The sequence below is a fragment of the Stegodyphus dumicola genome, chromosome 5 (genome assembly GCF_044657685.1).
Source record: "Stegodyphus dumicola isolate Sdum_Otavi_A_Nest chromosome 5, ASM4465768v1".
NCBI lineage: Eukaryota > Metazoa > Arthropoda > Arachnida > Araneae > Eresidae > Stegodyphus > Stegodyphus dumicola.
Window position 1 is genome coordinate 89,199,276 of NC_140772.1, and position 12,622 is coordinate 89,211,897.

General features: G+C 31.8%; 1 protein-coding gene across 1 annotated transcript in view; it reads right to left on the reverse strand.

Annotated features, from left to right (window-relative positions):
* Positions 1-12,622, reverse strand: part of LOC118181837 (cell adhesion molecule Dscam1-like) — a 1,450,682-nt gene that overhangs the window by 66,208 nt on the left and 1,371,852 nt on the right. The window contains exons 18-19 of the mRNA XM_085816862.1: positions 6,010-6,250; positions 5,793-5,891 (exon numbers count right to left, since the gene is read on the reverse strand). Coding sequence (XP_085672988.1) covers positions 5,793-5,891; positions 6,010-6,250 — 340 coding nt within the window. The remainder of the gene's footprint in view (positions 1-5,792; positions 5,892-6,009; positions 6,251-12,622) is intronic.

A 12,622-nucleotide genomic window follows, 5' to 3' on the forward strand; every position in this document is an offset into this window, starting at 1 on the left:
TTATTAGCTGTGTGAACACTGCTTGAGCTTCTCTCCTTAGGCAATGGGCGGATTTCTTGATCTTCTTATTTGAAAGACTAATCAAGCTCTGGGAATAGTTGAGGCATATAAGGCACTCGGTTAAGCAAATACCATAAGAGGGACTCAAAATTTCAAAGTATAATGTCATCTACTGGGTTGTTATACTCCATGGGTTGAATACAGATATGTACATTTATTTATCTTTCTACTCACACGAAGTATTATTTTATACAAATACATCTCTTCCTAGGATACTAGGATGGTAAGAATGTTTGTCGTAATTAATTAACTTGCTAGTAATTCAATTTATGAATTTATGGTTTTTAAGCTATTTTGGAAACCCTGTACCACACGGAAATTTAAATAGCTTTTTAAAAGGATTTTATTTGTTAGTTACACTCAAATCTAGACAGCCTTCATAATGACTTTTATTCATCACCTTTAACTAATAAGTAGTCTTCTTACTGTGAACCAAGATTTTTAAATGGACATCCAAGAAAATTAACTGGGACTGTGTTTCGAAAAGGAGATATCACTCAGTACTTTCTCTTAGGTGTAACTATTGTTCTGAATAATGGAAAACAACCTTTATGGTCGATATATCTGTCATTATGTCTATTTACCGTTTCATATGCTTCTTGCAATATTGTTTAGCTATATTAAAAATATAAAACATGTATCGTTATTTTGGACAATTACAGGAGGTCATAGATAAAAAATAGATTACCACAAAGATTTTTTTCGAAAAATAAAACATAACATTGTTTTTCTCTTTATTATGCCGATTTTTAAATAAATTATTAGTATTGTGTAAACAATAAATTTCTAACTGATCTACATTTAACTCAAAATACGCCATTTTAATTCCAGAAAATATCTAATTGAGATTTATCCTCAAACATTAACTAAAATAATATAAAAGAAGCTTTTAGTTTTCATTCATAAACATTATTTTGTTTCACATTAATGTAATATTTCAGTCTGGAAAGCAATTTTGAATTACAAAGCATTCAGAATTTTCATTCGCTCTACACATATAATTAAATGGAGAAATTTAGTTGCATGTAATAAAAAGCATGCACGAGGAAAATCGAAAAACGATAATTTACAGAGATTGTTCATTTTCGATTAATGTCCAAATATAATATTTATCATTACAATATTGCATATCCGCTATTGATTACAAATAAAATGAAAAATGTTTTCATAATCGCAGAGCTCTTAATTTTCCTTTTATGTTGCGAATAATCACACAGATGGCCATTAATACTACCGATACGCCAGTTTCTAATATAGCACCTGCAACTTAAGAAGCGCGAAGTTTATAATTTGATTAAAACGCCTCCGTTTATAATTTTCTTCCTTTTTCCTTTACCAAATTCAACTTTAACGTTCGCTTAAAAAGATAAATTAGGGGGGACCTATAGAAGTAAGTAATATGAAATGTAAATCAGATCTATAAAAAGAAAAATTAAAGCAATCGGCAAAAAAATCAAAGAATTCGAATCAGCAACAGAAGCTAAGATAGAAGTCTCACTTTAAGGAATCAAATTAAAAATTCGCAACACAGATCATTAGAATAAGACAAACATTTCAAAGAGTAACTTTTGTGCTAAAATGAAAAAACAAAGAGCAAAACTCCAAAAGAAAAAATAGCCGAAAATGAAGCAGAAAACTGAAAAATATTAAATTAACCATAATAATATTGACCTTTTCTTCATACGATGAGTATAAAAAAAGAATGTTCAAGCAATTTTATGGAAAGGAAAAGATGTATATGTATTAAATGCTCTAAGTTATTTGTTTCAAGTACACTTTTATAATGATGGCTAAACATTTTGTAGAATAAAATACTCTACGTCTGAAGACGTATGCAAAGTTTGCAGATGGGTCTTATTTTCAATAAAATAGCCAAAATCCTACCATTATTAAAGCAGGTCTCAGAATATTTGCTTAAATAACATATTAAGAGCATAGAGAAATGTAAAAAAACATTTTTGTAGATTAAAAGAAATGATAAATAACTTAGTTCTTGTTTTTGTATTTTACTCTGGAGAAACCTAAATGCACAATAACATCTTCTTATACGTTAGTAATCTTAATTTTAAAACTTAGTTAAAGGAAGCATAAAAGTGTCTTGATATTAATTAAATAATTGTAAGACTCCTTTCCTTTGAGTTACAGCTGAAAATGTAATGTGAATGTGTGAACTAACTCAACTAAAAAGATATAGCCGAAGGCTATATTTAGTTTTTTAGTTATATTAGTCTTTTATATTAGCTTTTTAGTCTTTTTAGTTAAGTTAGTTTTTAAGGCCCTTGATACCTTAAGAACTGGCAAGTCAATAATCGCTTAGTTCAGACAGATAGAAAAGTAAACGTACTAAGGGTTAATTACACTTTATTATTCAAAATAAATCTAACAGACGACACGTTCTTGGAGTTTACAATAAAGCCTCTACTTGGGCTTGAACTCAGGAATACTGAGAAGAAAAACTGAACTGAATTTAACTAAAAAGATATAGCCGAAGCTATCATGATTCTAACAGAGTTGGCCCCTTAACGTAAACGGCGAAGCTATCAAGGGCCTAAAGGATGGCCGAGCGTAATAATAGCGTTTAAAATCTATTATTTAAATTACGTATAAAGGGGCGTTTTTTTAACATTTTGTATGTTACCATTATTTATCAAATATCATGTTCTTTGCACATAAACCATAAAATTCAGTTCAATAGTAATGCCGCAAAATAATTTTAAAATGAGCCTATCTTTAGAATTTCCGATACACAGTTCCGTGCGCTGGAGATAAAAAGGTTTTTTTGTCCCCGTAGAGTGCTGCCGTTGCTCGCTTTGAAATCCTTCAGTTTGTTAATCAAAAATTCTTTAAAGTTTTACAAAATATGAAATCGATAATAGAACAAATTCCAAATTTCAAATTTGGTCTTCACATGCCCATTTTCGTAGAAGGATTACGCCATTTAAAATTCAATGGCTCTATTTACTGTATTCTATCACAATGCGAGAAATATACACACATTTATGCAGATGTTTCATTATTTAATTTCTTCAAATATAATGCAGGACTCTAACGTTTGGTGGCAACAATTTGAAAAGTAAAACGAACATTTATAGTGATTCAACACAAAATCGCAAAACGAAATAAATAGTCCTTCAGGGACAAAGCCCCTTTGGACTAAAAATTATGTAGCTACAGCCCGATGTAAGATACCCGACAGTAGCTTCGACGAAAGATTAACAGCGGTTACAAATTTACGTGCTCTTAAGTAAATTTCAAATATTGCTATATCTCACTTTATTTGGAGTCTCCTTCACCGTATTTTAATGAAAACTTCTCCTTAAAATAGCTATCAATATAATATACAAAAACAAATGCAATTTTATATTAGATCACACGGTGACTGCTATCAGTTACCTCTGAAAAAATTGAAACAAACAACTGCTCGACTATCCTTTCATTACAATAAATTTTACATCAGAAACAACAGTTTAACCACTTAATCCCTTCGACTCCCGGTAGGCAGACATTGCGAGCAGCGTTCTATTTGCAAAATCACTTGTATAAGAAAAAGAACAAACGAAAGCTTTTATCTAAAAGAAATGGCTAGAGAGACAATGACATTTTAAGCTATTGATATCAGTGTTGCCTTGGAAATGTTTTATATCTAATTTAGAAACCCTGCGTATGTTTCACGAATGTGGGTGGGTCACTGGTGATATTTTTTCAAGAGAATTCGCGTTGGCAAATGGCCTATCCATTTAATATAATTCTCTTATTGTTCCGGGATTTTATGTGAAATAAGCTGCTGTACTAGGAACCGGATATCTCTGTCTTTGTATTATATTTTATTTTATATCGATATTTGCTGTCGCTTATTCTTTTGTCGACTTCTTAAGAATGCAATAATTGTGATCTGCAAATTAATTCCATTTTGTTAAATTAAATTTAAACCGGATGTTTGTTTCTAGCACTTGATCCGGTTGATCTGAAATTGCTTATCAACAATCAATAACAAAATATAAAATAATAAATGAATTTAAATGTCTTATGCTCTCTAACAGACTCTGTTCATTCTATGTCCGCAGAAATTTAACTTGTGGGCATTTCATTCAATTTTTCAAATAATTATGCCTAAATAAACAAATAAAAAAAAAGAGCAAACAAATAAATAAAAGAGCAAAGAGCAAAGGCAAACAAAGAAAATGATTTATTGTGAACATGTTGCTGCTGTCTAACTATCGGCATTGCTACTCGTAATACTTATTTCAAGGATTATTGCACGTGTTTCGGTGCCCAGTTATCTTTTTGTTTTGCTTGGATTTTGTGAGATTTAAGCTTTGGCAATGATTATGATCCATGCAGGTTAGAATAGATGGAGTAAGACTTACGTCACAAAAGTGAAGCCAAGGAAATCCAAGCAACGTTAAGTCAAAACTTATCATAGCCGCCATACAGCGTACGGGTAAGACTACGAAGCATATTGTTAAATAAAATTACACTGAATTAATTTGAAAGCAAATATCAACGTTCACAGACTCAGAAAAGTATCATTAGGCAATTTGTATAAAATGCCATTGAAACTTCCACTAATTTTCTATATTTTACCATCTATACATTTGCCTTACAGCTACCATTTACACACTTCTGTGTACCCAGATTTTATTAAATTTGAAAGAGTTATTTGCAATAATTACGATTTTTCTATACACTAAGTAGAAAATCTTTTAAGTATTAAAATAAGAACAGGAGACACGTTCAATGATGAATAGCTAACATGTAGACAACGCCGGTTAGAATGTATACAATCAGAAATCCGTTTATAGCAGCGGCCACGGTGAGTCGTGACGTCATACCGTGACGGTTCATGGCTTCATTTCATTTCACGGGACATATGTGAGAGGCTTACTGCATTTATTCGAAACTCCTTGATATCATTCAGTACTATACCCAAATCGTGAATCTGCATTTTTGTTGTTTTGATTTTGTTTCTCGATATTTTACTCTGTGCGAAAATTACAAGGATGTATATTTCACAAGTTTCATTTAAAAGAAAAAATGTTGCAGAAACATTGTTCCAAAATGTGTCCGAAGTTTCCAAACTGAACGTTTTTCATTCACTTGTCGCAAATTCATGATTTAGGTATAAATGTCACGATGTATATTAAATACTACTGTTTAACTTAAAATGGTGGAGCAGAATAAATAATTCACTATAAACGGAGAACAATCGGAAATCAATTTTAACAGACTTATGTTTTTGTAAATATTTAGTAGTTAATTTAGTAGGTTAAAATAACACGCTGAATAACGATTATTGGAGAAGTCAAATAAGAAGAATCAACATAATATTTGCAAATTTTGCAGGACTAGTTTCGATAGTTTAACAACAGAACCATTTTCCTCAGCTGTTTAAGTGCAAATGAACGAGATAAGATATAAGAATGGCTGGAAATAAGTTAAACTACTGGCGCCATCTATTAATGAAACAAGAAAACTAAAACATAACTCCCTTAAAGGCTGAAGGTAAAGATGAATTAGAATTAGGTTCGTTAACTAGAACAGAAAGATTTTTTTTAATGTGGAACGCCTCTCGCCACTGGTGAATTAATTTTTTAAGACGTTTCACATACAAAATCAAGTTGATGCACATTTTTTCCTCCATAAGCAATACTGTTTTCAAATTTCTCATTTCCGACGGTTATTCTGGAGAAATGAACAACATAGTTTAAAGTTTTTAAATGCAAATAATTTACCTGTAATTGCGGATTTATCTTTAGCATCCTTTTCCCATTTGATTTCTATTGATTGCTTCGTTGTTGATATCACTTGAACAACAGGTGAAGTTGGTGGAGCTGAAAAATGATATTTGAAATATAAATATAAATACAAATGTCAAGATATGTACATGATATATCTGGTAACGTTAGTGCTGTAGGTTTCGTTTCCGTTTTCACTGTACACCATTTTTACCTGTTTCCAACGTCTTGCCAGTGATTTTTGTAGATTTTGGTCCAGCCCCTGCGGAGTTGAATGCTTTAATAACAATGTCGTACTTAGTAAATGGCTGTAAGCCTGTTATGTATGTCGATTGTTGGTCGCTCTCTACTGATCTCTCAACTTGTTTATAAGTGTAAGGCTCGGCCGATGAAGATGCTCGATATCCTACGTAGTAACCACGAATATATCCATTACTAACGTCATCAGGTGGTGGCTGAAAAAGAAATAAGCTTTAGAGAATTTTATTTGTTTATTTAAATGACATCATTAGGACTAAGTAAATGTATAGAATTTACAAAAAAATACTACTTTTGTACACAGAAAAATATTCCAAAATATGGCTAAACCGGTCAGTTATGTAATAAGTGAGTCCATTGTGACTTAAAAGAGATGTTTATTAACATGAAAAGGTAAAAAATTTTGTATGCATTTGCAAATTCAACGCATGAAGTTAATATTGAGTCTTTGCAGAACTTCTATGTTAGACGTTGGCCATCTCTTTTGTTTGCTAGTAAAAATCCACCATAATATTTGTATTCAGACGACGTCTCGGGTAAGCACGTAAGCATACCCATGTCTTCTCCGAAATTTGAATCCTACGGCTAAAGCAGCTGACTAACCTACTATCATTCCAACAGGGAAGCATGGAATGCATTGTTTAAAGCTAGAATAACAAAGGTTCTTTTCCTGCCTTCATATTCGTTCCATATTCAACTACTTTTTGTCAACAATAGTGCTAACCATAAATTTTTGTCAACAATATTGTTAACCATAAATTTTCGTGGGTGGCAATAGAGAAATTCGTTTTCCTAAAGAAGATAGCTGCCATTTGTTGACTTTACAATGCAAATAAAGAAATACAAAAATATTCCCATGATTTTTTACAAGTTCTCGTAAAAAGCTTAAATGATAGTTAAAATGTTAAAAATAATAGGTGTCACCTTGAAAATATTATTGGAATGAAAGTATATTGTTGTTACATTTTGACGCCTCATTTGATATGTCACAAACTCGCCTTTGTGTGGTTTTGGATAATTTCAAATGTCTGCAAATATTGGCCTTATTGTACAACTCTAATAAGAGAGAATAGCTGGCTCAGAAATGAAAAAATTGGCAAAGTACGTATTTTAAATCATGACAGAGATCTGTATACATCAAGGAACTTAAGCTCGTTTGCTCAAATGCCTTTTGTTTAAAAAGGAGACACTGAGTCGAATAGTGGGGAAACGGGTTTTACTGTTTTTGCTTTAAAACGCCAGTTACGCTGTCATGAATGACGCTTCCAATGTTCCTTAAAAATCAAATTTAGTTATTGCAAATTTCAGACATCTTAATAAAATTTTAGGAAGAATTTTGAATAGACACAAATACATTCACAAGTTGTCTTGCCAGACACGAAATAGAATAACTGATTTTTCCCGATCAGAATTCTTCAGACACTTATCCCTGGCAAAACAGCTGCAATGCTAGTAAGGTTTTTCAATTACAGAGAGAAATTCCATTACACCTGTATTACCATCAAAAATATTATGTTTAAATTAAATAAACGTTTCAGTTTTCCGCATTTTACTGAATACGACTTTTTAATACTAAAATCAGCATTCAGTTTCTCTAGCCAGTATAATGAACATTACCATTTGATGAAGCGTTACATTTTCTACAAGCATATAAACGTATCGAAATTCAGAACATTACGCGGGACACTTAATTTAGATTATCACGGTATTTTATATCCTAAGTGCAATTTTTCTCATTAATTATTAGTTCAATTATCAAAGATCGTTCTAATGTACAGTTTATGATAAGCAGATCACTTATGCAGAGTATTTCTTCACAAATATTCTCTGTATCTTTGTTGAATAAACATCTTGACGAATTTCTCTCTGCGAAAGGTTTCTTTTGATGACAGGTGGGTAATGTATATGGTATCCTTTTGGGAATATTTCTGAGGTATTATACGTAAATGAATATCAAGGTCCTCATGATGCATTATTCTTCGCTCTTTGTTTGTTGTATAAATCTTGATGCCTATTCATGTCAATGTAAATATATTAAGTGTGAATATTTGGCATATGAAAATAAAGCAAATCCTATATTAACAAAGATAAAATTTGTATGAAATTAAATTAATTTTGTAAAATGAACACACGTGATAGTCGACACGCTTGTTGCATTATTTTGTAAGATAAATATAGGATGATAGATATGATATGAAGTAAACTAAGATAATTGATAGACTTGATTTATTGCTATAGCGCTATTACAAATTTATGTCTATGAATAAACATATTAGAAAGAATAATTGGCGACCTCAAAATTAACATTCTAAATTCGGTGATCTGCCCCTAAATTCATCTCTTCTGAAGGGTTCCAGACTTTTCTATCTTACGTAACGTTTTAATGCAGTTACCTCTAGTCCAATCAAAATAATTGCAAACCAAAACTCTGAACTAAACCTTTCCGCTTCCCAATCTTCTTCATCTAAAGTGCTATGACACTCTCCCTTTTTTAGCATAAGCTCACCTGCTGGTAAGACGCTTTTCATCAATGTTGCTACTTACTTTCTTAAGATATGACGTCATACTTCAAATTGGAACTTATTGTATTCAAATATAATTAGGAAAGATCTTATCTGAAAAAGGATGGTTTGATATACGTAAAATAATAAAGATTGTGATTTTGCAAGATACGTTGCGCTAAATGGGTCCGTGACACTTAGCCGACAACCACTTAGTCAACAAGACACTTAACCGACACCAGTTAGCCAACAGGACATTCAGCCGACACGGACACTTAGCCGAGAGGATATTTAGCCGACAGGACATTTAGCCGATACGGACACTTAACCGAAAGAACATTTAGCCGACAGGTCATTTAGCCGACAGGACATTTAGCCGGCACAGAGAGTTAGCCTTCAGGACATTTAGGTATGAGACATTTAACTGTCAAGGCAGGTCAAGTCAGCAGGGCATTAAGCCGACACTGATGTTTAGCTGACACGTACCCAATAATTATTTAAACTTACTATCAATTACAAAATTTCTTGACTTCTACATAAGTTCAATATTTAAGTCATTTTTTCACCTATCAGTAAAATTAATTTTTCGATTCTTAAAGATCCCATATGTGCTTTTAGATCTTACGTAATTTAGCATAGTTTGATATATATCGTTCTGTTTGGTATATATTGGCCAAATTTGAAAGCATTGAAATTTCGTATCAGGAAATATGAATTAATTATCGAAAGGAAAAAAATAATTTTTTTCTCTAAGTACGACGGTCACTTAGTTGCATTTTACATAATATGGGAACAACAAAAATTGTCGGCTCAGGCAAACATGAGAGCTTCTCTATGACGGGTTCTCGCTTGTGATCGCTAACCCGGAGTAATGCGGTGTCGATTTTCGATTCTGTGTGAGTTCCGAATAATTCTTTAGAAGAATGAACACAAAGTCACAGTTCATAACAAAATGCACAGTGTGTTTAGCAAAGTTTGATAAACAACGAAAATACATAAAGAATCCGATCGAAAGTAACACCTGAAGTTGTCAGACGTTGAAGTTGAAGAGTAAGTGCGTAAAAGCCATAGCAGTAATTACATAGCAATTAATCACAGAATAGCAATTATTGACAGTAAAAGAAATGCCTTATTTGCCAAAAACAGTTTCTGGATGGGCATGTGATTGTACACTACTGATACATAACAATTAAAATGCATAAAAAATTGTAATGCGCAGCAAAAAGAAAACAAGATCATGAACAGAAATAAATACATAACTGCAATAGTGAGATTAAACAAAACAAACATTAATTCAGGTGACGTATTACCGCAAGCTGCCTTTCGCGATTTTCTTTACTTTCATAGTCATAATTCAATACCGGAATTGTGCTGTTTTGCACTTTTGGGATTTGATAAAGAATTTTCTGAAATTTTCAGCAATGCACAGCTGAATTTCAGGAATATTAAGTTCGCGGTGAATTGCCGTGTTCCTAAGCAAACATTGTCCGTAAAGCTTCTTCATTTAATCAACTGGGTTTCTTTGAACACTCTCACATCATTAATAATTTTTCTTGTGTACGTACTGATAATTTTTCAATCTCACCCTTCCTAATGCCTTCAAATTTCTAATACCTTTACGTTTAATTGCTATTTTACTTAACACATCGGGCTACACTCCCTCCTTTATAAGATCGTTTCGCTCCTCCCACTACTCAAATTTCCTTTCTCTGTCATGAAAAACTCAAATAATGCAATAAAAAGTATTGTTATTTTTGAATTATACTTTTTAGAGAAACATTCGCGGTGAAGGGTTAGTTTAGAAAATGTATTTTACTTTGTTATTAAAAGCAATTAAAAATGATAATTTTTAAGACAAGCAAAGCTTTAAATTATTTTTGACCTCTATAACCGGCAGTTCACGCCACCATTCTTTAGATAAAAATAAACATCTCATATAATATCACGGCAACTGACCTGTTTCTGGTCACCTCTGTATCGCTTCCGTTTTTCGGAATCCAGCTTTTACCGATATGCCATATAATCATGTGACGGTTACGACTGTATTTCAACAAAACTGATAACGTCACGCTAGTGCGATCATGGACCTTATAAGAGATAGACTAACCCAGTGGGCTTGGCGCGCGTCACCGACATGTCGGCAAGAAAGAGTAGGGACTATCTGGTTTACTTTAACAATAAAGCCTATGGCATTTGCATAACATAACTGTTTTTAATTATTAAATATGATAAGTTGTATAGTGATGAGATTATGAAAGTTACAGTTTTTTCCAAATAGGATTTAATATATCTCATTAAAGCACATTTTACTGCATTTCGCGCATTTTTTTTCACTCGTAATTCGTGTACAAACATCTTTACTTTGGTAAAACGAAAAAAACTTTAAGCACAGAATTTATGAACTTAATTTTGCGTACAAATAACGTAAAATTAAATAAGATTGATAATATGTTATGCTTTGAAATAAATAAGGTAAAATCAAACAAGATCTGATATATATATTTTTTAATTTAATGACCATTTTCAGGCAGTGATTTTCAAAACTATAATAACATTACAAGACGATCATTTATTTGATCATATGATTATAAATTATTAACATCATATGATGATTATTTATTTTAATAATTCATAAAATTCGGAGCATAAACTTTTCTCAGTGTAATGAAAATAAATAAATAAATAAAATCTGGAAGCACTCAGATTTTATGTTACGCTCAAAGGGACGTTTTTTAACGCTTTGTGTGTTACCTCTATTTATTGAATATCATGTTCTTCGCACGTAAACAACACAAGATTCAATTCAACAGTAGTATCACAAAATAATTGAAAACAGCATATTTTTAGAATTTCCGCGCTGGAGATAAAAATGTTATTTTCCGCACAGTGTTGCCATTGCTCGCTTTGAACTCGTTGAGTTTCTTAATCAACAATTCATTAAAGTTTTACAAAATATGAAATGGATTAAAACAAATTCCGCTGTTCGGATGGAGGATTACGTTGTTCAAAATTTGATGGCTCTAAATATCGTCGTTTTTTCACAATACGAGAAACATACATGTATTCATGCAGATTATTTATTATTAAATTTCTTTAAATATAATACAAGGCGATAATATTTGGTGGCAACAATTTGCAAAGTGAAACGAAGTTTATAATAAAAGAGCAAAATGCCGTTTCAAAACTAATAGCCTTTCTCGACTACCACCTCTTTGGGCTAATAAATTAAATTCACAGTAAATAAAAAAATCTTATGCAGAATTAGAATTAAATTAAAAAAAATATCACTATAAAATGTTAGCACAATCAATTATTACAGTTTACAATTTTGACACTAGAATAAATGTATAAAAGTTATTAAGGTGTTAAAAGTGTTGATCACTATGATGTACTGTGAAATATAATTGAAAAAACTCCTTTATAAAAATTATGCTATAATATTCACCTATAATCTTAAATAGCAGCACAACTTAGAATTTTAAGCAAAAACTTTAAAAAATTCATTTTTAGGTATTTTAGTATTTTTTATTATTTACACCAATAAAAAGCATAAATGCTTGATAAATATGCTAAATTTTTAAAAATCAATCTCAGTTTTAAAAACAAAAATATCTAAAAATTCTAATTTGTGAAATGAGGTGCTACAGCCAACTTTTTCTTGACAATTATACCGACTGCAATAGCCAACCATTGTAAGTTTCTGCAAGTCGTCCCTACTCCTCCGGATGTGATCAAGGTGACAGCCGGGAATGAGTCAGAAGAGGGAGAAAAGCCATTTGGGTTAGTCTATTTCTTATAAGGTCCATGAGTGCGGTACATCAATTACGATCGGTACTGGACCCGTCATTTAAACAATTTTCTTAACACTTTTCGCCATTCTGAAACAGGTGAACAATTCTGAACAATACTTCGGTATTCAAATTTGGAACATTCTTCTCATTTCCTAGTAACGCATTTATAAAGGACTAGCCTAAAAAAGCAATTTTCATTGGAAGAGGCTGGTTATAGATTAAGTAAAACGGTCACTCTCTTTTTGTTAGGCCCAGCAGAGGCCGAGTGGTAAAGTCG